Source organism: Anomaloglossus baeobatrachus, chromosome 8 (assembly GCF_048569485.1).
Source record: "Anomaloglossus baeobatrachus isolate aAnoBae1 chromosome 8, aAnoBae1.hap1, whole genome shotgun sequence".
Taxonomy (NCBI): domain Eukaryota; kingdom Metazoa; phylum Chordata; class Amphibia; order Anura; family Aromobatidae; genus Anomaloglossus; species Anomaloglossus baeobatrachus.
Window position 1 is genome coordinate 195,116,421 of NC_134360.1, and position 27,788 is coordinate 195,144,208.

General features: G+C 43.4%; 1 protein-coding gene across 2 annotated transcripts in view; it reads right to left on the reverse strand.

Moving 5' to 3' along the window:
* The window catches only part of BCAR3 (BCAR3 adaptor protein, NSP family member), a 143,774-nt gene that overhangs the window by 67,866 nt on the left and 48,120 nt on the right, over positions 1–27,788 (reverse strand). The window contains exons 1-2 of one of the 2 annotated variants that reach the window (XM_075322351.1): positions 5,996–6,058; positions 5,866–5,905 (exon numbers count right to left, since the gene is read on the reverse strand). In XM_075322351.1, coding sequence (XP_075178466.1) covers positions 5,866–5,880 — 15 coding nt within the window. In that variant the 5' untranslated portion in view covers positions 5,881–5,905; positions 5,996–6,058. Of the gene's footprint in view, positions 1–5,865; positions 5,906–5,995; positions 6,059–27,788 lie in introns of those variants that run through there. The other variant, XM_075322348.1, reaches the window with a different exon arrangement.

The window sequence follows — 27,788 nt, forward strand, 5'->3', positions numbered from 1 at the left end:
CGCTCCAGAATCGGGGCATTAGCGTAACAAGGGGGATAGGACTTACCAATCCAAAATGGTCAAGAAAATCCCAAGCGTGAGCCCTGAGAGCAAGCTCCCATACTTAGCCATAGTGGGGAGTGGGGCCCGGCAAGTTCCATACTACTGGGCCACCACGTTGAAGTTAAACTTAGTGCCAGGAGGCAGGTCACGGATCACCAGGCAACACTATAGGGGATGGGACCCGGACGAGCTCCCCTCAGCGGCAGCGGTACCCAGAGAATTGGTTTACCCAATTGTTAGTGTCTGCTTATGAACTGAGTACGAGAGTTACCCCTGCATCCCTCGGCACCCCACACCAAGTCCCGGGGCATCCCCCCTACCCGTGGAGGGCTACAACACCTTGCTGCCCCACTTAATCACCCCGGGTACTCCCAACGACAGCGGCGGTACACCCAAATTACTGTACACCACGGGTGGCGTCACGAACTATACATCAACTCCCGTTTAAATATCCCCTTTCATTTGACTTGCCGCACGAGCCCGGGTCCGGAGACTCTCGAGCCACAGTGAACCCGGTTCCGAGCAGCTCGGCTGCTCCCATGGCGGGAGGCACATTGGCAGACCTGCAGAGAATGAATGGTGTGGTGTGGTGGTTCCCCGTTCTGCTGATCAGTGCAGGTTGTACTGGTCGGATGCTCACCAATCAGCAAGTTATCACCAATCCAGTGGCACCAGACAACCCTTTTATTCTACAGAAAATCTTTAAAGGTTCAAAAACTTCCTTCTCTACACTTAAAGCACAAAATTCCAAACTTCTATGCACAGTAAATAATAAAACTATGGCAGCCTGCAACCACCACTAGGGGGCAGCAAGTGCACATGGCTGTATACAGAGGTTTTTTAATTCAATGCAGTTAGCTCCCCCCAGTGGCAGCTGCAAGTACATGCTATGACTGCGCTCAAGAGCAGAAGGAGCAGAACAGGGCTGGATACAGAGCACAGACCTCATCCAAAATATTAGCATTAACAAAAACCTTCCATTTTTATGTTCTGGGGAATAAGCGGTGATTGGCGTGCCCTACATTGCCTATCTTTATCTTGCAGCCTCTTGACTGTGGAGGTAATAAGCTCAGATTCAGTACAGTACAGTTAGTCATTCACAGCCCGGCTGATCCTTTGTCCCACGCAGGGGGGGATGGAACTTGTCCTGTGGGATGTGCACACACAGGCAAAAACCTACAAGAGAAGCTAATACATCCATTATCCGCCTCACACACCGTGCACTAATCTCACAGGGGGGACAACGTGCTATTGTTTTAGTAAATCTCTCTCCATGGTTGTTAGCAGACAGGCTCGAGGCTGTGCCCACTGTTTGTACTATTCGGATAAAGGGGAATTGTGATCCAACAATTACAGGGGAAGCGACTGAAGCCTCGAGACAAAATGGGGTTACTGGGGTTTGCATGAAACTACTGTACCATATGGAGCCCAAACACCAAGTCAGAAGGCGCCTAAACACTGGGTTATCTCTGCGGAGCTTAGATTAGGAAACTGGTGCCAAGAGTTCAGCTCCACGGAGCGGTAAGAAGCTAGCTATTCATTACCAGGCATATCAAAGTGTAAGGGGAGATTATATATATATATATATATATATATATACATATATATATAATTTACAAAAACATTCAAAGGGGTTGTAAGTGCTAAATGCATAATAGCTGGAGGTCCGACCTCTAGGACCCCTACCGATCCTGAGAAGCAGAGTTAAAAAGTCTCCTGTGTGAAAAGAAGTAGGCAGTCAGCAAGCACGTGTGACCACCACTCCACTAGGTTTCATAAATCAATAGTACACATTAAAATAAGCAACTTTGTAGTATATCTCATCAGTCAAATCAGCTTTTTGTTCTACTCCTGGATTGATCTTTTATTCTTATTTCATGAGATAAAATGAGTAGTCTCTATTACTGAGGTAGGAGATGGCAGTTGGTTCTTATAAGATTCTACAGAAAGAGTAGAGGGGAGCTAACAGGCGGACACAGACATTTTGTTTCAAGTTCTCCTGAATGGACAGTGTTATAAAGAGAAATTAAAATCCATAAGGCATCTTTAGAAAGGGGACATATGGAACATGGAACATATGGGATTAATTATAACTAGGGAAATAGGGAGGATACTTCCATCTTCACTTGAGTAAGACCTCCTGGTGTGGACAGGTAATTAAACTGGTATATCTGCTGCGAAACAGATACTAGGACTGAGGTCTGTATATTCAGGGTTTGAAAATCATCAAATGTGTCAGCTCTGCTGAATTTCAAAAGATTGGCCCAAAGTTTTGGGTAGCGGTAGTCAGTGATGAATATTGGGATTTATATTGATCTGATATTTAAGGATGGTACATTTTCAGCTTTGCGATCCCGAGGAGAAGAACATTCATATTTTTTTATAATTGTGAAATCAGTGCATGAGCCCCAAATTAAAATCGGCTAGTTGGATGATGCTATCCATGCCATGTTTCATCTTCATAGAAAGGTAAAATTGTGATAAGAAACATGGCCATGAAATTTTCCACCTGGGACCTAAAAGAGCAAAGATATCTTGAAAGTTGGGGATCTCACAATTTTCTGGAAACTGAAGTCACATCCTATGACCAGTCTTGTTAGGAGTCCATGGAGGGGATGTATGTGAGTGTATGATGTGTTAATAAAAGCAAATTATGATCTTTGTTCAATGCCCGGAAGATACATTGCTGTGTAGGATTGTTCCACGTTCCTTTGGACTTCTTCCCTCCATAAATCTGAGCCACTTCTGTGACTCGGGTTTAGTAATTTTATTTTGTTACTCTATTTCATTTTTTATAAATTGTATATACTGTGTTGTTTTGTCCCTTTTGTAAGCTCTTGTATATTTATTTTTATAAACACTGAATTCTTTTCAGATTAAAAGTATAAAAATGTAATAGCTTTGTTCCTCTTGTTCTATAAACAGCATCCCTGAAGCAGTATGCTACCTGTAACGGGTGTCCAATCGGCCTGTATAAATGATTGCTTTGTGCAGCTAGTAGTTCCTTTGGTTATTGTGGGGTTGGCATTGACCGTACCAAGGTGTGTGTATGTGTATATACAGTGCCTTGCGAAAGTATTCGGCCCCCTTGAATTTTTCAACCTTTTCCCACATTTCAGGCTTCAAACATTAACATTTTTATCTTTATGTTATGGTGAAGAATCAACAACAAGTGTGACACAATTGTGAAGTTGAACGAAATTTACTGCTTATTTTAAACTTTTGTAAAAAAGAATAAACTGAAAATTGGGGCGTGCAATATTTTTCAGCCCCTTTACTTTCAGTGCAGCAAACTCACTCCAGAAGTTCATTGAGGATCTCTAAATGATCCAATATTGTCCTAAATGACTGATGATGATAAATATAAGCCCCTTGTGTGTAATCTAGACTCCATATAAATGCACCTGCTCTGTGAGATAGTCTCCGTATTCTGTTTAAAGTGCAGAGAGCTTCATGAAGACCAAGGAACACAACAGGCAGGTCTGTGATACTGTTGTGGAGAAGTTTAAAGCCGGATTTGGATACAAAAATATTTCCAAAACTTTAAACATCCCAAGGAGCACTGTGCAAGCGATCATATTGAAATGGAAGGAGTATCATACCACTGCAAATCTACAAAGACCCGGCCATCCATCCAAACTTTCATCTCAAAAAAGGAGAAGACTGATCAGAGATGCAGCCAAGAGGCCTATGATCACTCTGGATGAACTGCAGAGATCTACAGCTGAGGTGAGAGAGTCTGTCCATAGTACAACAATCAATCGTACACTGCACAAATCTGGCCTTTATGGAAGAGTGGCAAGGAGAAAGCCATTTCTCAAAGATATCCATAAAAAGTGTCGTTTAAAGTTTGCCACAAGCCACCTGGGAGACACGCCAAACATGTGGAAGAAGGTGCTCTGGTCAGATGAAACCAAAATCAAAACTTTTTGGGCACAATGCCAAACGATATGTTTGGCGTAAAAGCAACACAACTCATCACCCTGAACACACTATCCCCACTGTCAAACATGGTGGTGGCAACATCATGGTTTGGGCGTGCTTTTCTTCAGCAGGGACAGGGAAGATGGTTAAAATTGATGGGAAGATGGATGGAGCCAAATACAGGATCATTCTTGAAGAAAACCTGTTGGCGTCTGCAAAAGACCTGAGACTGGGACGGAGCTTTGTCTTCCAACAAGACAATGATCTCAAACATAAAGCAAAATCTACAATGGGATGTTCACCAATAAACTTATCCAGGTGTTAGAAAGGCCAAGTCACAGTCCAGACCTGAATCCAATCGAGAATCTGTGGAAAGAGCTGAAAACTGCTGTTCACAAACGCTCTCCATCCAACCTCACTCAACTCGAGCTATTTGCAAAGGAAGAATGGGCAAGAATTTCAGTCTCTCGATGGGCAAAACTGATAGACACATACCCCAAGCGACTTGCAACTGTAATCGCAGAAAAAGGTGGCGCTACAAAGTATTAACTTAAAGGGGACAAATAATATTGCACACCCCAATTTTCAGTTCGTTTTTATAAAAGTTTAAAATAAGCAATACATTTCGTTCAGCTTCACAATTGTGTCCCACTTGTTGTTTCTTCACCATAAAATTTAAATTTTTTATCTTTTTGTTTGAAGCCTGAAATGTAGGAAAAGGTTGGAAAATTTAAGGGGGCCGAATACTTTCGCATGGCACTGTATATGTATATATTATATACACACATATATATATAGAGAGATAAAGAGAGAGTGAGAGAGAGATAGATATTCCATACATTGGAATCAGTTGTATATATGCAGTAAATACAATATACCCTCACTATGAGCTTCCCAATCAGCTTAGTGGTGAAAACCGCTGTTGCCTCGTCCATCAATCATAGGTCAAGTGCGTATTGTCCTGATGATTGGAGGCAGTGAGCGTTTTTCGTGATATACTGTGGCTGTGGTGGGATATCTGTGTGAACGCCCGACTATGTTCTGTAACAGTCACCTACAGTTCTCCATAGACATTTATGAGCACCAACTGTCATTTTGTATCTTAGTACTGGGAAAATCTGTATTCACTGAAGACAGATTTTACCCATGAGTTGAGAATAAATAAGCAGTCCAGGAGGAGAAAAAAAAAAATTGATGTCTCTGATAAGAGTTTTATTACAAAGTTTTATATTTTCATTTGCACTATTAATTTATGAAAAAAAAAAAAAATGACAGTTACACTTTAATTTTAACTTTGATAAACGGTCATTGTGTCAGTTCCATGGAAGGGAATGGAGTGATGCTCATGTATGCACACAGCAGCTTCATTCATGCAGTGCATTTTCGGAACCCTGTTTTTAGCATCAGTCGGGGTCTCCGCACCTGGATGGACCTAGTGATCATCTAACTAGTTGACGAATGTATTTAGTTGGACAATCCCTTTAAGGAATTACCCTACAAGTGATTATTTTATAATTAACATTCTTTTAACATTTTTTCCCACTGGCTCCAAAAGGAGAAGGTTGAGGGGCAGTATTATTTAAAGGCTATTTCCACCTCTGCAGAGAGGTTTCCGTCAGGAGGATTTCCAGACTAAAACGTCCGCGCTATATACAGCGAGGGTCACATTCATAGACTAGTGCAGTCAGCTGTGCTGTTCCATAGACCATAATAACAAAAGGTAAACCTTGATGTATAGGGTCTATGAATCGCTAATCCTAAATCTTGGAAAGGACAGACCACTTGCATTTCTAGGTCCTCTGTCCTTGGAGACAGACCGACAATAGATATAACTTTACCCTGTGAAAAGTTTAGTACATAGCGGTTAGAAAACAACACATTCCTTATGCGGAATCTTACCTTGACATATTCCATCGCTGAATCTGGAGATTTATAATCCCTAAAATAAAGAAATAAAACATACAAGGGTCAGTAATCAGGACACTAAAAGCAAGAAATGAGACGTGCAAAGAAGGAAAGATCATCCTACCCATAGAAGCCGCACAATACATGATGAGAATGTGGCTAACACTTCCACTCCGGTTACAATGTTATTCGTTATTCTGCACAACATTGCAGTTTTCAAGGCTGCGATGTCCTCATTAATGTATCTATATTTATCAGCCACAAGGGAGACATTACATTATGAGCACGGACGCATCAGACAAATGCAGAAAAACCCAAAATCTCAACCGAGGTCTTCTTGTTTTCCTATTCTAATCCACTATTGATATATCGCCGACATGATTTGCAGCACTGAATAGGAAGGACGGAATTTTATAGATACTAATAATTAGTCCATGGCTACAAATTGGATTTCTACTGTAATTTTAAAAAAGGTTCCTTGGGAGAGGAGAACTAGACGCTGATAAATTGCTGTTGGCACTAGGCTGCTTGCTCCACATTATACACAGCGGATCACCCCGAAGTTGGCGAGAACGTTACACTACATAATCTTTTATCATCAGTTGTGAAATGAGAAAATTACCGCTTATATATTAATCCTACCTGACCTGCCTTCTCCTGTCTAGTGCAGGTTCATTGCCCAAGTGCTCACAGAATAAATCAGGATGGTTAGGATAAGACGGAGCCAAGTGCATTAACATAACGCGGAATATGGAGGATGATCATCAGAAGAAGAGGTAAATGGTGGATGAGGAAGAAAACACGTTATATTCACTTGGTTATGGACAACAAACTATTAGACGAGAGGCTTTAAAGGGAACCTGTCAGGTGCAATATGCACCCAGAACCACGAGCAGTTCTGGGTGCATATTGCTAATCCCTGCCTAACCGTCCCTGTATACACTAGCATAGATAAAGGGATCTTTAAAAAAAAGAATTTCTAAAAGATCCTTTATGAGATGCTGATGAGTGAGGGAACTAGTCACAAGGGTGTTAGTTCCTGCGCTCATGCCGCCCTCTTAGCATGTTAGTACACCCACCGGGGCGTGCTAACATGCTATTCAATGCCTATTGAGTAGCGTCACCTGCGGTGACGCGCATATCTGCATCCGTTGTCACCGCTTCAGAATGCCGGGCTTAGGATCAGTGCGCATGATCAGAAGTCCTGGCACCCCAGCAGTCTGTCCAGCAGCAATGAGTCTCTCAATTACCCGCTGTATAGACATGTTGCAGGTTGATTCACAGAACCTGGTCCAGGGACTACCTAAATAATCTGTGACCACCGGATGAGAGTTATCAGATCTGCCACCTAACTTGCCAGCATCTGCAGCTCATCTTTTCATTAGACAGACTGGTGTAATGTCACACCGCAACAATGATATTGCACCAAATTGTCTACTTAAAAGATAAATCGGGAATGTTGACAGGTAGGAGATGGTTCCCAGGGCATTGCTCTTGGCCAAGAAATCATTCAACTGACAGCTATATTTGTAAGAACACCTTACAGAGTTATCACTATTTTAATCTTCATTAACTCACCCCCCGCACTCCAACGGCTGTTAACATGTGCTCCTATTTCCTCATCCTCCCGTGGCCTGTTCACACAGCCCAGGTCTCCTGGGAGCGTGGTTAAGGCGGCACATGCATGGGCATCTGACCTCCTCTAAAAGGGCCAGAGCGATTTCACTAGGTACTTAAGGCATCCTCCCACTAGGGTAGGTGCCTGCCCAACATCATTAGATAGTCTTTTGTCTGTTAGCTTGTTGTTTGGTCCTGGAGTTCCTGTGTCCATCATCTGTACCGATGCCTGCCCTCCCATACCCATCTCTCCCTAGTGTGCCCACCATACCTGTCCATACCTGCCCTCCTGTCTACCTCAGCCATCCTGCCTGTACGTGCCTGCACCTATGTCCATATCTGTGTCTGTCTCCTGTCCTGGGGGTCAGCTGCCACAGTCCCGGGCACTGCCCTGGGAGTGGTACCTGGCATCTGCCTCGTGGCAGGGGCTTGGTTAAGCCCCTCCCACTAAAGGGTAAGCCTGGGTCCCCCCTGTGGTCCAGTGGGTCCACTTCCACTCACCAGCTCAGCAATGCCAGCGGCGAGCGTTACACTGGGATAGGTAATGACAGTTGGTGTTTATAAGAATCTATGGAGAGGGGAGGGGGTGGTAGAGGCAGACACTCTGTTGCAAGTTCTCCCAAAATTACTGTCCCATCTCCTAGCTCAGTAATGGGAAAGTCTGTATCCCCCTAGGAGAGATTTTATGGGTGAATTGAGAAGTGAATTTCGCTCATAAGTGTAAGATACATTACAAAGTTTCCTATTTTTCCATGTATGATTTATGAAAAATCAAATTTATGGTTACTCTTTAAAGGAGTTAATGCCCATGCCAGGTCATCAATGTCTGATTAGTGGGAGTGTGACACCCGGTACCCCCGCCTATCAGCTGTTCCCGATGCAGCCGCTGTCCGGAACTACTCCGTTGTGGAGCTGCACAGCTCTGTCAACTGTATGGTGGCCATGGCTGGGTACTGCATATCTACCAGCTATTTGACTCAATAGGGGGCGGATGTGCAGTACCTGGCCGCAGCCACTATTCTGATGATTGAGCTGTGCAGCTCTGCAATCGAGCAGCTCTGTCTGGTGGCTGTACCGGGAACAGCTGATCGGCGGAGGAGCCGGGTGTTAAACTCCCACTAATCAGACCTTGATTACTTAAGGATACGCCATCAATGTGACAATCCTGGACAACCCCTTTAAATATAATGAGTAACACCTCCTTACATAGTGTGCTCACCATTTTTTAAACAGAGATCATAGGAGGTGAAAGATGAAACCGAGAAGCTTTAGGCTATAAGACTCAAGTTACTCCGGTAGCTCAACCTGACCTTGAGAATTGTCAAATTTACCATTATTTTAAAGTGTCCAAAAGAGACAATATTGGGAAGCATTTATATAACCCTACTTAACAATTATATGGACGCTACCATAGCCATAAAAACAAGTCCACAAAGACCCCCCTGGAATCTTCCACCCCAATGCCTTGACGCCTTAGCCATGACCTTGATCCGCCAAGAACAAGCCCACAAAATCATTGAAAAAACTAAAAGACCACAATGAACAGCAAAAAGTAAAGTGCTTGAATACAACATTTGGAAAGTATGCGTCAGTGACCACAAGGCTCGGAAATGGTCAATCCCTCGGAATCTGATCATCTGAAACGAATTGTTAAGATTTACATACAATGGAAAATCATCTTAGTGAAATCTTGCCGCTTTGGCACGGTCCTGATATCTCATGAACATTAGGCTCGGAGCTGTGGTTGTGTTTCAGAGAGGTCCTGCTCTTAATTACAGAGGTATTTATAAGATACACAAGACATATTAGGTAAATCCACTTCTCCGCTGGTGGAGCCAAATCTTATCCAGCAGATCGGGGTTATGTCAAGGCAGGAGAGGCGAAGGGTTGTAGTCACAGAAGTGTTATGATTGCAGCATCTGGTATCATTCTCCATAATGTGCCTGTTATGGTGAATTTCTCATGCCTAGACGTGGATTAAAGTTGGGACATGTCTGTCTTAAAGCAAAAGAGTGTTGATGAACAAGAGGGGATGACACAGCTACCAGGTCAGGATCAATGCTCCGCTCTATGGAGAGATTTAACACTTTGTCAGCCACAAACAAAGGATGTCTGGGAAGATACATTGGCCGCCTTTATGTCAGACCCCTTGGGGGTCAGAAGGAGCTATTTTCACACACACTTTTCAGATGCAGCTTTTTGTCTCCATCAGACTACAAAAGCCTCAGGTTTACGAGCCACAATGTAGCCCTTCTTGCTAAAGAACTTAACAATGAAAGTGACATTTTTTTTCAGGTTCCCAAGTTCTCAGCCCACTCACAAAATAGTAATAATAATAAAATCCCAAATTGCTGCGAACAAAGGAAATTCCTCATGTGGGAAGCATGGTAAAATGAATTAAACCCAAATAAGTAATTTAAAGAGATATCATTCAAATATAAAAATGTAATGTAGTAGCCGGTAGACTAAATATACGGATTTAGCTCTGGCTCAGATTTGCAAGTTTAGCGGATCTCTATAGTACACGTGTATCTGACCAGATCACTTGTTCAATACCAGCTATCGAATTAAAGGTTATTCCAAAAAGAAAAATGAATCATCTTCAATCCACAAGGTAGGCCATAAAGGGGGTCTGTATGCTGGTTCCTCAGTGAGGGTCCTGAAATTCCAGTGTGAATGCACTTGCATGTAGTTACTGCAGCTCCATTTATACAGGTACTCATAAAATAAACTAGTGGTCAGACCCCTGCTGTAGCCATAAACATTATATAAAGGTCAGTCGAACATTTTCAACAAATTTCTGAACACATCCAACAAACTTGGAATGTGGCGTCTCAACTTTACCCTGACAACTTTTAAAATGTTACTAAACTTTTAACAGTTTGGGTTTTTTTAACAGCTTTCAGCTCAATCTTGAGCCATTGTGACTTGATGGATGATCACTCTGTAGGAAGATCGATCTTGTGCAGTCTAGATAGGTCCAACAGGGTCTTCTCCACTGTTTTCTTGATAGTATCAAGCCATCGAGTTGCTGGTTTTCCTCTTCACCTTGTTCCTTCTATTCTTCCGACCATGATGTCCTTCTCTTGGAGGTGTCCAAAGTAGGCAAGTCAAAGTTTGGTCATCCTTGGTTCGAGTGACATGTCTGGCTTGATTTGTTCCAAAGTTTGTTTGTTCTTCTCACCATCTATGGTATTAAGAACATCCTTCTCCAGCACCACATTTTGGAGGCGTTGATTCTCCTTCTGTCTTGTTCTTTTATCGTCCAGGTTTTCCATGCATATATTACCACAGAAAAGACCAAACTATGTATGAGCTGAGACCAGACTATGTACGAGCCATGTCTTCATCACCACTGAAATGTTCCTTGATTTGAAGACCTTGTCCAATTACTTTATTTTTGATTTGCCCATAGCTATTCTCTTATATTGTTGTCCCTGCATCTTGAGTGATCATTGATCTACTAGGTTGAAGTCCCTTACAACTTCTAATCCAGATTAAAGCTCTTTAATTGCATATTGGTCGGGGTCCAAGTCCTGAGACTCCCACTGATCACGCAATAGACCACCGAGAAGTGCATGCGTGCATCTTGGGAGGCAGGAAAGCACAATGAGTGAACAGAGAACAGTATTAATTCAAGATAATCCGTGAGCTCACTCAGGCATCATTGAAGATGATGTTTGGCTGCAGCGGTCATATAGATGTATGGCACATTATCATCACAGGAAAGTAAAAAAAAACATTGACAGGGACCATCAGATTTGCACTGCTTTTGCATCAAGGAATTCAACAGAGATTTTTTTCTCTTTTTAACATATTTATTTGCTTTTTAGCCTTTTTTTTTTTTTTTTTTTTAATCCTGGACAACTCACGTACCAACTTTTAAGTAGATTAAGGTTAAAAGGGAACCTGTCATCAGGTTTTTCCCTTCTAACATGCGGCCATCACCAGTGAATCCTTATATACAAGATTCTAGAATAATGTATATAACAGCCCAAGCTGCGCTCTGTATAACATAAAAACACTTTTATAATACTCACCTAGGGGGCGGTCCAGTCCGATAGGTGTCGCTGCTCTTGGTCTCCATCTTGTCCGAACATCGTCCTCCTGCCCAGTACCCCCCATTGCCCCTGCCTGGCATAGTACTTGCAACTGTATCGGTGTCGCAGATGCCAATACAGTCGAAAGCAAAGATGAAAACAGCTATCTGTTCCCTCCTCTATCACTTTTCTTCGATGTCTGAGATCTCGCGTCTCATCACAGCAGGCGCAATGTCATCACTTCATCGTACCCAGTGTGCAGAGCAGCGAAGAGCTTCCGAATGCTCACTATTAAGACTGGAGCAGCGGGTGAACATGGAGAGGGGAGTATTTATTTTAATTTATATCAGTGAGAACACTGTGGTGGCCATAATGTATGGAGGATTATGGGGTGCATTATACTATATGGAGGAATATAGGTTGGTGCATTATACTATATAGAGGACTATTGGGGTACATTATACTATATGGAAGACTATGGGGTGAATGATATTATATACAGGACTATAGGGGCATTATATGGAGCACTATGGGGGTGCATTATACTATATGGGGGACTATGGGTGGTGCATGCATTATACTATATGGAGGATTGGTGATGCATTATAATATTTGAAGGACTATTGAGCCCATTATACTACATGGAAGACTATAGGGGGTGCATTATACTATATGGAGGACTATGGAGTGTGTTATACTATATGGAGGACTATGGGTGGGTGGATTATAATATGTTCAGGACTATTGGGTGCATTATACTATAGGTAGGGCTAAGTGGGACCCATTATACCATATGGAAGGCTATGTGGGGCCCATTATACTATATGGAGGACTATGTGGGGGCCTTTATACATTATGGAAGGCTATCTGAGGGCCATTATATTGTATACAAGCAATTATGCAGTGTGAAGATTTGTGTGGAGTCCATCATACTGTGTGGGGGCCATTATACTGTTTGGAGGACTAGTGGGGGCCATTATACAGTGTGAAGACAACTGGGGGCCACTATACTGTATGTAGGCCCATTATACTGCATGGACGGCTGTGTGAGGGTCATAGTTGGGGGATCGTACTATGTTAGACCCGTTTCCCACGTCAGTGAAAAACACAGATGTTCTTCACTGACGTGTAAAACACGCACATCTCCCTCCGTGTTCCGTGATTCACGGCACACGTGGGTTCCATGATCCGTGATTGCATATGGACGTATGCTCACCTGTCCTGTTTCTGCTCTCCAAGGTGCTGAAGTCTCCAGCTCTGCAGCGTCCGCCGACCGCTCTCTGCAGCTACTTCCGGGTCGGTTCTGGTTGCATTCATGTATATTCATGAGCCGGCCAGGAAGCTGCAGAGCCTGCACAGAGCATCGCTGGAAAGGTGAGTTGAAAATGTTTATTATTTTAAAAGTCCGTGCTTTTCTGGTATGTGTTTCACGGATCACACCACTGCGTGGTCCGTGGGACATCAGTGATGCCATAAAAAAACGGACATGTCTCCGAGCAGCAATCATGGACACGCGTGTACGCTGAACGGAGACACAGTCAGTGTAAAATCACTGATGTGTGCGCAGATCCATTCATTATAATGGGTCTGCGTATGTCAGTGATTCTGGTACGTATAAAAAAAAAAAAAAAAAGCACAAGCGTCCCAGAATCACTGACGTCTGAAACGGGCCTTAGGGTCACCATACTTTGGAGGAATTGAGGGGGGTAGAGTTTGGTCATCATATTGTGCATGTAGAAGGTACTGTGGGGATATGATACACTATTTGTGGGGCACTTCTGTGGCATCATACTTTATGGGTCCAAAGAAAAAGTATTTGGGGGCTTGAATAGGAGGAAAATTACTTTGTAAGGGATGCAAAGTTGTGAGATTATATATATTTGGTGGGGTCACAGAAGGGTTTTTTTTGTGGGGGGACCCAATTACAGCTTTTGTTGTTATGTGGCCCCATGATTTCTATTAACACCACTGCTAAGGGTATGTTGACATGTATTTTTACTGCGCTTTTTTGCTGCAAAAACTGCAGCATTTTATCTTCTCAGCAAAATGAATGAGATTCTTGAAGTTTGATGCAGACGCTGATTATTTTTTCTTGCAAATTTGTAGCAGTTTCAATTCTGCAGCATATCAATTCTTTTAGCATTTTTTCACCTATACTAATAAAATAGGAAAAAAATGCAGTAAAAAACGCTTTAAAAACGTTTTAAAAACGCACGCAAAAACGTGAGATTTTTATGAAGCATTTTTCCTGTTTTTGATGCAGAAATGTCTGCGGCAAATCCTTAACATGTAGAGATAAAGGCTATTAATTAATAGAGGAGGAGAGGAAAGGGTATAACTTATGACAATTATTATTACTTACATATGGCAACAAAAAACTCCATAAAAATGAATTGGAATATAAAGCCTCCCTCACACGTGTTCCTGGGGCACAGGGCAAGCATTATTTGTGACAGTAAAAGTGGCATCAGATCAGAGGCGAAAACCACAGAGCGGTCGGAAGTGACTTTCTTTCTGCGCTTTGTAATTCCTTCTCAAATACTTTTTCAAACAGCAATACCGTCTCCAGTTGTGACCAAGAATCTGCATTTGGCACTGGCGGCTTGCAGTCCCACAAGTGTCCTACATTACCCCACAATCATCAAACACTGCGGGCTTGGCGTGTATATACAGCTGCAGCAGTTGCCATTTTTAAAGGGGCTCCTGGTAGTGACATAGCTTTCTCCGGGTGGGTGGGATCATTCACATACTGGATCTTGTTATTTCAGGGTGAGGCAGCATTCTGTGTCATTACAGATCCATAAATTCCAAGCTTTCCCAAAAGGTGGACGCTGTAAAATACTAAAAATCTAACAAACAATCCATTGGTGCCCTAAGATCAGCCCCGAGGTGGCTTACGTCCTGCAAATACTGTATTTTTTTTGTCTCTGGAAATGATATTTGTCCTGATGGATGACTGCGTCTCCAATAAGATACCACATGAGCGAAGGAGACGAAATAGGCAGCTGTTGATGTCGGCTGGTTTTGGATCTCAGTTACAATGGACCGTGGAAATCAATGATTACCATGGAAGTGCTGATTCACTTAAAGGAAAAACTACCCCCACAAAATAAAAAGGGGAAATCATGGCTGAAGGATCAAACCCTAACGTGATACAATAAAAGTATCTAAAAGAATTACCCCAGTGATTACAGTAATGTCATTAAAGGAGGCGCCCCAAATCCTTATATTTCTCCAATTCCTACTAAACAAAAATATTAAGAGGGTATGAGATTGTAAGAAAATTAGGAATTAAAAAATATAAAATGTATTTGTAATATTTATATGAATTTACCCTTATGATTGTACATTAAGCTGGCACACACAGCCTGATGGATATGTAGTCTCCAATGTGCAAGGTCTTCAGTTACACTTGTACCAGAAAACCTTCATTCTGTCAATTAATATATATCCCCAGCCTAATATAAAAATATACCTGTCCTCTAAAAGACCCTAACTCTTTACTAACTATTATGTCTGGGAAGAGTAAGATCGGGTAGTTTGATTTGCAGGAAAATAAGCCGCAAAAAAGGAAGCGGAGCTAACAGAATGAGCTTGTTCCACCACCTCTTATAAAACTCAGCCAAAGATATCACATGGCGGATATGGTGGCCTTACCTCGTTTTCTTTCTTATATACAGTGCCTTGTGAAAATATTCGGCCCCTTGAATTTTTCAACCTTTTCCCACATTTCAGGCTTCAAACATTAAGATAAAAATGTAAATTTTATGGTGAAGCATCAACAACAAGTGGGACACAATTGTGAAGTAGAATGATAATTATTGCTTATTTTAAATTTTTGTAAATAATAGAAAAGTGGGGCGTACAATATTATCCATCCCCTTTAGGTTAATACTTTGTAGTACCACTTTTTACTGCGATTATAGCACAAGTCGCTTGGGGTATGTGTCTATCAGTTTTGCACATCGAGAGACTGAAATTCTTGCCCATTCTTCCTTTGTAAACAGCTGGAGCTGAGTGAGGTTGGATGGAGAGCGTTTGTAAACAGCAGTTTTCAGCTCTTTCCACAGATTCTCGATTGGATTCAGGTCTGGACTGTGACTTGGCCATTCTAACACCTGGATACAGTTATTTGTGAACATTCCATTGTAGATTTTGCTTTATGTTTTGGATCACTGTCTTGTTGAAAGACAAAGCTCCGTCCCAGTCTCAGGTCTTTTGCAGACTCCAATAGGTTTTCTTCAAGAAAAGTCCTGTATTTGGCTCCATCCATCTTCCCATCAATTTTAACCATCTTCCCTGTCCCTGCTGAAGAAAAGCAGGCCCAAACCATGATGTTGCCACCACCATGTTTGACAGTGGGGATGGTGTGTCCAGGGTGATGAGCTGTGTTGTTTTTACGCCAAACATATTGTTTGGCATTGTGCCCAAATAGTTTGATTTTGGTTTCATCTGACCAGAGCACCTTCTTCCACATGTTTGGCGTGTCTCCCAGGTGGCTTGTGGCAAACTTTAAATGACACTTTTTATGGATATCTTTGAGAAATGGCTTTCTCCTTGCCACTCTTCCATAAAGGCCAGATTTGTGCAGTGTACAACTGATTGTTGTCCTATGGACAGACTCTCCCACCTCAGCTGTAGATCTCTGCAGTTCATCCAGAATGATCATGGGCCTCTTGGCTGCATCTCTGATCAGTCTTCTCCTTGTTTGAATTTTTGAGGGGCGACCGGGTCTTTGTAGATTTGCAATGGTATGATACTCTTCCATTTCAATATGATCGCTTGCACAGTGCTTCCTGGGATGTTTAAGGTTTTGGAAATCTTTTTGCAACCAAATCCAGCTTTAAACTTCTCCACAACAGTATCACAGACCTGCTTGTTGTGTTCCTTGGTCTTCATGATGCTTTCTGTGCGTTAAAGAGAACACAGACTATCACAGAGCAGATGCATTTATACGGAGACTAGATTACACACAGGTGGCTTATATTTATCATCATCATCAGTTATTTAGGACAACATTGGATTATTCAGAGATACTCAATGAACTTCTGGAGTGAGTTTGCTGCACTGAAAGTAAAGGGGCCGAATAATATTGCACGCCCCAATTTTCAGTTTTTTTATTTTTTACAAAAATTTAAAATAAGCAATAAATATCGTATCGTAACTTCATAATTGTGTCCCACTTGTTGATTCTTCACTATAAAATTAAAATTTTTATTACATACACATATATATATATATATATATATATATATATATATATATACCGTATTTTTCGGACCATAAGACGCACTTTTTTCCCCCCAAATGTTGGGGGAAAGTGGGGGGTGCGTCTTATGGTCTGAATGTGACTGCGGGGAATGAGGGTGCTGCGGTGGAGCGGGTCATCGGGGACACGAGCAGGCTGTAGCAGCCTGCCGTGACCACGTGGACCCGCTCATTTAATATGCACGCCCATCATCCCTCAGCGCTGAAGCAGGCACTGACAGGTGGGCGGGATGATGGGCGGGGGATAAACAGCCGGCCCGCATGATCACCCCTGGCAACTACGGCCTGGAGTGATCATGTGCGGCTGTATTCACTGCCCCCCGCGCGTCATCATCAGCGCGTGGAGCAGTGAATCAGTGTACAGTACTCACCTTTCCCCTGCAGCATCGCTCGTTCTCCCGTCTGTGTCAGCGGCAGCGCCGCTGAGTGGAGCCATCCCCGTTACCTTGCTGTATCGCGATCATCTCCTGTGCCGGCGGCTGGGTGGAGACTAGCGGCGCGCACAGCGATGACGTCATCGCTGTGCGCACGTGTCCACACGCAGCCGCCACCGGCACAGACACAGGAGATGATCGCGATGCAGCAGGGTAACGGGGACGGCTCCTCTCAGTGGCGCTGCCGCTGACACAGACGGGAGAACAAGTGATGCTGCAGGAGAACGGGGACGGCTCCTCTCAGTGGCGCTGCCGCTGACACAGACGGGAGAACAAGTGATGCTGCAGGAGAACGGGGACGGCTCCTCTCAGCGGCGCTGCCGCTGACACAGATGGGAGGACAAGTGATGCTGCAGGAGAACGGGGACGGCACCACTCAGCGGCGCTGCCGCTGACACAGACCGGAGGACGAGCGATGCTGCAGGGAGTGAGGTGAGCTGAGGTGAGTATGAACGTTTATTTTTTTTTATGTGCCACAGGATGCGGCAATACACCAGGATGGGGGTATAATATGAGCAGGATGGGGGTATAATATGAGCAGGATGGGGTCATCTGAGCAGGATGGGGTCATCTGAGCAGGATGGGGTCATCTGAGCAGGATGGGGTCATCTGAGCAGGATGGGGTCATCTGAGCAGGATGGGGTCATCTGAGCAGGATGGGGTCATCTGAGTAGGATGGGGTCATATCAGCAGGATGGGCGCATATGCCATGATGGGTTATATAGCAGGATGCGGCCATATGGCAGGATGACGGTATATAGCAGGATGAGGGACATATACTGTATATACAAGGCAGGAGGATCATTACCAGGATGCGGCACCTTAGTAGAGAATTTGGGGACATTACCCCCATAACAGTGTAGGCAGCAGATCCTCGACCCATAACAGTGTGTCATGACCACATTTTTTGCTTAAAATTTTATTTTCCTATTTTCCTCCTCTAAAACCAGGGTGCGTCTTATAGTCCGGTGCGTCTTATAGTCCGAAACATACGGTATATATATATATATATATATATGTATATATATATATATATATATATATATATACACACACACACACACATATATATATATATATATATATATATATATATATATATATATACATACATACACACACACACACACACATACAGTGCCTACAACTAGTATTCAACCCCCTGCAGATTTAGCAGGTTTACACATTCGGAATTAACTTGGCATTGTGACATTTGGACTGTAGATCAGCCTGGAAGTGTGAAATGTACTGCAGCAAAAAATAATGTTTTCTTTTTTTTTAAATTGTGAAAAGTTTATTCAGTGGGTCATTTATTATTCAACCCCTCAAACCAACAGAATTCTGTTTGGTTCCCCTAAAGTATTAAGAAGTATTTCAGGCACAAAGAACAATGAGCTTCACATGTTTGGATTAATTATCTCTTTTTCCAGCCTTTTCTGACTAATTAAGACCCTCCCCAAACTTGTGAACAGCACTCATACTTGGTCAACATGGGAAAGACAAAGGAGCATTCCAAGGCCATCAGAGACAAGATCGTGGAGGGTCACAAGGCTGGCAAGGGGTACAAAACCCTTTCCAAGGAGTTGGGCCTACCTGTCTCTACTATTGGGAGCATCATTCGGAAGTGAAAGGCTTAAGGCCCCGTCACACTAAGCAACATCGCTAGCAACATCGCTGCTAACAAACAACTTTTGTGACGTTGCTAGCGATGTTGCTGTGTGTGACATCCAGCAACAACCTGGCCCCTGCTGTGAGGTCGTTGGTTGTTGCTGAATGTCCTGGGCCATTTTTTAGTTGTTGCTGTCCTGCTGTGAAGCGCAGATCGCTGTGTGTGACAGCGAGACAGCAACAACTAAATGTGCAGGCAGCAGGAGCCGGCTTCTGCGGAGGCTGGTAACCAATGTAAACATCGGGTAACCAAGAAGCCCTGTCCTTGGTTACCCGATATTTACCTTTGTTACCAGCCTCCGCCGCTCTCACTGCCTGTGCTGCCGGCTCCTGCTCTGTGCACATGTAGCTGCAGCACACATCGGGTTAATTAACACGATGTGTGCTGTAGCTAGGAGAGCAGGGAGCCAGCGCTAAGCATTGTGCGCTGCTCCCTGCTCTGTGCACATTTAGCTGCAGCACACATCGGGTAATTAACCCGATGTGTGCTGTAGGAGAGCAGGGAGCCAGCGCTCAGTGTGCGCTGCTCCCTGCTCTCTGCACGTGTAGCTGCGTGCGCTGGTAACCAAGGTAAATATCGGGTTGGTTACCCGATATTTACCTTAGTTACCAAGCGCAGCATCTTCCACGCAGCGCTGGGGGCTTGTCACTGGTTGCTGGTGAGCTCACCAGCAACTCGTGTAGCCACGCTCCAGCGATCCCTGCCAGGTCAGGTTGCTGGTGGGATCGCTGGAGCGTCGCAGTGTGACATCTCACCAGCAACCTCCTAGCAACTTACCAGCGATCCCTATCGTTGTTGGGATCGCTGGTAAGTTGCTTAGTGTGACTGGACCTTTATGGAACTACTGTTAGCCTTCCACGGCCTGGACAGCCTTTGAAAGTTTCCACCCGTGCTGAGGCCAGGCTTGTCCGAAGAGTCAAGGCTAACCCAAGGACAACAAGGCAGGAGCTCCGGGAAGATCTCATGGCAGTGGGGACATTGGTTTCAGTCAATACCATAAGTAACGTACTCCACCGCAATGGTCTCCGTTCCAGACGAGCCCGTAAGGTACCTTTACTTTCAAAGCGTCATGTCAAGGCTCGTCTACAGTTTGCTCATGATCACTTGGAGGACTCTGAGACAGACTGGTTCAAGGTTCTCTGGTCTGATGAGACCAAGATCGAGATCTTTGGTGCCAACCACACACGTGACGTTTGGAGACTGGATGGCACTGCATACGACCCCAAGAATACCATCCCTACAGTCAAGCATGGTGGTGGCAGCATCATGCTGTGGGCCTGTTTCTCAGCCAAGGGGCCTGGCCATCTGGTCCGCATCCATGGGAAGATGGATAGCAAGGCCTACCTGGAGATTTTGGCCAAGAACCTCCGCTCCGCCATCAAAGATCTTAAGATGGGTCGTCATTTCATCTTCCAACAAGACAACGACCCAAAGCACACAGCCAAGAAAACCAAGGCCTGGTTCAAGAGGGAAAAAATCAAGGTGTTGCAGTGGCCTAGTCAGTCTCCTGACCTTAACCCAATTGAAAACTTGTGGAAGGAGCTCACGATTAAAGTCCACATGAGACACCCAAAGAACCTAGATAACTTGGAGAAGATCTGCATGGACGAGTGGGCCAAGATAACTCCAGAGACCTGTGCCGGCCTGATCAGGTCTTATAAAAGACGATTATTATCTGTAATTGCAAACATACACTGCTCTTGTTTGAAGATTGCAGGCTCTAACTTATTTGCATCTTATCAAACCTGCTAAATCTGCAGGGGGTTGAATACCACTTGTAGGCACTGAGATATATATATATATATATATATATACACACACACACACACACACACACACACACACACACACACACACACACACAGTTTTCTTAGGTGAAGTCCCTTTCTGGTTCACGGTCATTTCTGTGGTCCCTCTCTATACTCTCAGTATAGACCGTGGGCGGCTTCCCGGAATGAACATATTACTTTTTTTTTAACCACTTCATGGTTTCCGATCCCTAACAAAGTTAAAAGAAGTGACATAAGATGGAACAGGTTTATATAAAACACATTGTGTGCACATACCCTAAGTGAGGTATTTTATTACCTATGCGCTCAATTGTGCAAGGTAGCAAAGGGGGGCAAAGGTAGCAGCTGACTCAAGGCCTGATATGATATTATTAATAGAACAATGTAGGTGGTGAGCACTATTACAAATTCTACATTGGTGCCCAGGAGCCAAGACGTTATCCCTCCTGTTTATGTTCCATTCAGTTCTTATTGTCCAAATACCTGTTCAGCTTAAACATATCCTTTAATTTAGTATGCCCCATGCACTCTTAGGGGAAAAGGCTAATTGTCAGGGTCCTCTGTTGGTGACTCAGGACCCTTGAAAACAAAGGGGTACTTTGCACGCTGCGACATCGCTAGCCGATGCTAGCGATGCTGAGCGCGATAGTACCCACCCCCGTCGCACATGCGATATCTTGTGATAACTGCCGTAGCGAACATTATCGCTACGGCAGCTTCACACACACTTACCTGTCCTGAGACGTCGCTCTGGCCGGCGACCCGCCTCCTTCCTAAGGGGGCGGGTCGTGCGGAGTCACAGCGACGTCACATGGCAGGCGGCCAAAAGAAGCGGAGGGGCGGAGATGAGCGGGACGTAAATATCCCGCCCACCTCCTTCCTTCCGCATAGCCGGTGGAGGCAGGTAAGGAGATGTTCCTCGCTCCTGCGGCTTCACACACAGCGATGTGTGCTGCCGCAGGAACGAGGAACAACATCGTATCTCCTATTGGTGCGACATTATGAAAATGTCCGACGCTACACAGATCACCGATTTACGACACTTTTGCGATAGTTTATCACCGCATCTAGGCTTTACACGTTGCGACGTTGTTACCGGCGCCGGATGTGCGTCACTTTTAACCCCGACGATATCACTGTAGCGATGTCGCAACGTGCAAAGTGCCCCAAAGAGTCGAGCATATTGATATTCATCAGATAGCTATGCTACCTCTCATGTATCTCTGATTTGCTCAGTTCGAGGGTCCTTATCCCCTCGCTCCATTATCCAAGGCACTTTCTTCATCCTATTCCACGCGTTCTACAGATACAAGACGGAATCTGAGTCTAAACAAACATAGGTCAGACAACTCAAAATAGTCACCTCTTTTAATAGCCTGAAAAACTCTAGGGTTTAACAGACTGAAAACTAAAAATTCTGGTATATAATTCAATGGAGTGAAAGAGAGCACTACCATCCTCTACTTGGTAAACGTAAGAAACATATATACATGGCAGCCTGGGACATAAATGCATGAAAATAATAATAAAGTTTGCTATACCCCTATTGTTGGTGGTCAGCTGAACTCTATTCCTCCTGACCTCCATCCTGTGCACATGCATGCTTTTCTTGATTGCGCATGCATGTGTACTCAATGGAAAAAGGGGAATAAGCCTCGGCAAACACCTCTAGTGGTAGCATATCTCCTGTACGAAAAAAAAAAAAAAAAAAAAGACTGGGCAATATTGAAATCCAAGACATGCGATTCCTCCTTCTCCTGACATTTGCCATTGAAGAGTCAGGGCACCCCCATACAGATTATATGGACGGCTGATCCCACCTAAATCCGCAGGTTCATCCAACATTAATCTAATATGTATGGCCACCTTTTTAATAAACAAATGTTTTTATTGTCCTCCTTCAGGCATTACCCAGAAGAGTTTGTGTTCGCATTACTGGAAATACGCCGTAATTACTACTCTTCTGTATATGAATGGTCTTGAGGGCAAACAATCTTGAATTGCTGTGGAGAGGCGACCACAGACTTACTCACTGGTGAAGTATGCCAGGCTTGAAGTATGCTGGATTAAGAAAATCTGGATTTCTTTGTTCAAATAAACTCTACGATGGTTGAATAGTTCCGAGATAACTAGTGAATAGTTTCCTTGCTGGAGCGGTATGTAACAAGCTGCTGTGAATTTCAACAGCCTGAAGGATAAGACTTTATCAACATATTTATATAGAAACCTCACATTCCACCTGCCTGGAACGTCGTGACTCAACCACCTTTCATAATTCTCAAAAATATGTAGCACATATTTATATCTGACGCTTCACATAGACTTATTGATTGAACGATGAGTGTCTCTGAGAAAACATCTGTAGGGTTTGCTTCTATCTCATTTCCTTCTCCTTTTTTGGTGAATTTTGGAACAGATTGGGTAATATTGACCAAGGGAAGTATTTTCTTTGCTGGTTACCAGTATCATGTTAGTCTAATAATACATGCTAATACAATAGAGACAATAAAAAAATAATGTCGTCAATGGAGAAGGTCCTAAAATTGAGGAACATTTTACTGGTGATGAAGACATGGCTCGTACATAGTCTGGTCTTTTCTGTGGTAATATATGGTTGCGAAACCTGGAGATAAAAGTAACAAGACAAAAGAAGAATCAACAGCTTTTAAATGTGGTGCTGGAGAAGGATATCATCAATACCATGGATGGCAAATCAATTTTGGAACAAATCAAGCCAGACATGTCATTCGAAGCAAAGATCACCAAGCTACGACTTGCCTACTTTGGACACATCATACAAAGAGAGCAATCAATGGAGAAGGACATCATGGTCAGAAGAAAAGAAGCAACAAGGTGAAGAGTAAGACCAGCAGTCCGATACCGTGATACTCTCAAGGAAACGTCGGAAAAGACCTTGGTGGATCTATCTGAGCTGTACAAGATCGATCTTCCTACAGAATGATCATTCATAAAGTCGCCATGGCACGAGATTGAGCTGAAGGCGGTTAAAAAGAAAGTACAATAGATACAGTGCCATAATACCTCATACACCTTAAGTATAAATGGTATTCAGTTGTAGATTACCACCTAAAGGAAATAATTATTTGATCCCTTGCTGATTTTGTAAATTTACATGAACAGTCTATAATTTTAAAAGTAGGTTAATTTTAATAGTGATAGAATATCCAAAATAAAATACAGAAAATCACATTGTAAAAATCGTAAAAATGTATTTGCATTTTGCAGACAGTAATAAGTATTTGATTTCCTACAAACTATTAAGAGTTCTGACTCCTATAGACCAGTTAGACACTCCCAATAAACTCGTTACCTGCGTTACAGACATATATCTTAAAATTTCACCTGTATAAAAGACTCCTGTCCACAGACTCAATTAATCAGACTCTAACCTCTACAACATGGGCAAGACTAAAGAGCTTTCTAAGGATGTCAGGTATAAGATCATAGGGTATTGTCTCACTAAACGACGTACCAGCGATTCCGACCACGATACGACCTGGTCAGGATCACTGGTGCATTGCTACTTGGTCGCTGGTGAGCTGACAATCAGGCAGATCTCACCAGCGACCAGCCACCAGCGATTCGTGTAACGATGCTGCGCTTGGTAACCAGGGTAAATATTGGTTAACTAAGCAAAGCGCTTTGCTTGGTTACCCGATATTTACCCTGGTTACCAGTGTACACTGCTTACACAGAGTCAGTGCTCGTTGGTCTCCCGCCGTCAAATGTGTGCTGCATGGCAGGAGACCAACGAGCAAAAAATGAACCAGAACAGTGTGTAATGATCAGCGATTTCACAGCAGGGGCCAGGTCGCTGCTTAGTGTCACACACAGCGAGATCGCTGATGAGGTCACTGGTACGTCACAAAACTTGTGACTCAGCAGCGATCTCGCTATGTGAGAAGTAACCCTTAGACCTGCACAAGGCTGGAATGGGCTACAAAACCATAAGTAAGACACTGGGTGAGAAGGAGACAACTGTTGGTGCAATAGTAAGAAAATGGAAGAAATACAAAATGAGTGTCAATCAACATCGATCTGGGGCACCATGCAAAATGTTACCTAAAACTACATGGGGGAACTTGTTAATGATCTCAAGGCAGCTGGTACCACTGTCACCAAGAAAACCATTGGTAACACATTATGCCATAATGGCTTAAAATCCTGCAGTGCCTGCAAAGTACCACTGCTCAAGAAGGCACATGTGCAGGCCCATCTGAAGTTTGCCAATGAACATCTTGATGATTCTGAGAGTCATTAGGAGAAGATGCTGTGGTTAGATGAGACAAAAATTGAGCTCTTTGGCCTTAACTCAACTCGCCGTGCTTGGAGGAAGAGAAATTCTGCCTATGACACAAAACACAGTCCCCACTGTCAAGCATGGAGGTGGAAACATTATGTTTTTGGGCTGTTTCTCTGCTAAGGGCACAGGACTACTTTCCCGCATCAATGGGACAATGGATTGAGCCATGTACCGTAAAATCTTGAATGACAACCTCCTTCCCTCCTCCAGGACATTAACAATGGGTTGTGACAGGGTCTTCCAGCATGACAATGACCCAAAACATACAGCCAACACAACAAAGGAGTGGCTCAAAAAGAAGCACATTAAGGTCATGGGGTGGGCTAGCCAGTCTCCAGACCTAACACCCATAGAAAACCTATGGAGGGAGCTGAAGCTCTGAGTTGCCAAGAAACAGCTTCAAAATCTTAATGATGTATAGATGATCTGCAAAGAGGAGTGGAGCAAAATTCCTCCTGACATGTGCGCAAACCTCATCATCAACTACAAAAAACGTCTGACTGCTGTGCTTACCAACAAGGGAAGGGAAAAATTGGGCCCAGCACTAGTATCCAATTAGTAATGTAAAAAAATTCTTTAATTCAACATATTTAAAAAATTAGTAGGGATGAGAATCCACGACATACAAAAAATGGGCATGAAACTTGACACATTTCGGACTTTACATATTAAAAATCATAAGTCATTAATCATAACTAAGTACATGTGAATGAAGGATAATGGTAATATATATGTAAAAAATAAATAATAATGAACATATTGTTTCAAGATATGAGCAGAATTACATTATTAATTGGATACTGGTGCTGGGCCCAAATTTTCCCTTCTGCTGTTCTCTATATCGGACTGGCCTGTCTGAGGGACCGCGTGCACCCCACAAGTCCTGGAATCCATGGATCAGGTGAGCTGAAAACCCTCTCTTTTTCTCTTGCCAACAAGGGTTTGCCACCAAGTATTAAGTCTTGTTTGCCAGAGGGATCAAATACTTATTCCTCTCTGCAAAATGCAAATACATTTATATAATTTATACAATGTGATTTTCTGGATTTTATTTTTTATATTCTATTTCTCACTGTTAAAATTAACCTACCCTTACAATTATAGACTGGTCATGTCTTTGTCAGTGGGCAAACTTACAAAATCAGCAAGGGATCAAATAATTATTTCCTTCACTGTATGAAGCATTGGCTATGAGTAAAGACATAGATTAGTTGCCTGAAACGCGTAAGTATATTTGTATCTATAACTTACTGTGAAGATTGGAATTTTACTGCATTGAAGAAGAACAGACTACTAACTAACCCAAAAAAGATGTATGGGATTACTTTTCAATTAGAGGGGTCTATAGACCTCTAATAGCTGTTGTCTGAACACTTGTTCACTTGACAGCTATCCCTCCTGATACCATTATACCCTTCTGTCCTTGAGGCAGTGATGGTGAAAAAAAATTACATTGTCGAGTTATCCAATAATTCTTTAAAAATGACCATAAAAACCTATAATCTGCCCACTCATGGTATGTATATGTATATATACACATTGCGCACCCTGATTATAAGGCTATATTAAGGGATAGTGAAATAAAAGAAAAAAACATTCACTTCATATTGGATGCGCTCATGGTGCCCTGTGTTCTGCCGGATTTCTTGCTGAATGATGCGGAGGCGAAATTACATGATTATGTCTGTGTTTTTAAGACGCGAAGGCCATTGAGTAGATCCTTCCTTGCTCCTTGAGGTCCACAATATTTTTAGGCGGAGTGTCACAACACCCAGAGAAGATTTCTGTGGAACATTGGGGTGCCACGACACCCCAGTAGGGAAACACTATTACACACATGTACGCTCAGCTTGGCTGAGCATGCATGTACGTTTAACAGGAATAGGCCTGTCATGCTGAAATAATGTTGTTTGGTTTACTATGCTGTAATGCATTCAATTAATTACAGGGCACACCAGTAAAGCTACGTTCACACATCAGTTTTTTTCCATCAGGCACAATCCGGAAAAAAAACTGATAAAACTGATTCGGCGCCGGATCCGTTTTATCCCCATTGATTTGTATTAGCGCCGGATTGTGCCTGATGGCTTTGCGTTGCATCCAGCTTTTGACGGAGCCGGCGTAATTACTCAATGCGGCGACCAGATAAAACGTCTCATTGAACGTTTTTGTCTCTGGAAAAAAAACGTATCGCGCCGGATATGGCGTGATTTACAATGGAAACCTGTGGACGCCGGATCCGGCAAAAAACGGATGTGGCCCACGGATCAGTTTTTTAAACTGAGCATGCTCCAACTTATTGTAAAAAAAAACGGATGAAACGGATGCAAAAAACGGATGCCTTAGATCCATTTGTTGACGGATCCGGTATACCGGATCCGTAAAAAAAAAAGAATCCGGCGCATCTGTTTTTGCATAGTCTGCGCCAGATCAGTTGCATCAGGCACACACCGGATTGTGCCTGATGCCAAAAAACTGATGTGTGAACATAGCCTAAAGCTGGTGTCACACACAGCGACAATGACAACGACGTCGCTGCTACGTCACCATTTTCTGTGACGTTGCAGCGACGTCCCGTCGCTGTGACATCCAGCAACGACCTGGCCCCTGCTGTGAGGTCGCCGGTCGTTGCTGAATGTCCAGCTTCATTTTTTTGGCGTCACTCTCCCGCTGTGACAGACACATCGCTGTGTGTGACAGCGAGAGAGCGACGAAATGAAGCGAGCAGGAGCCGGCACTGGCAGCTGCGCTAAGCTGTAACCAGCATAAACATCG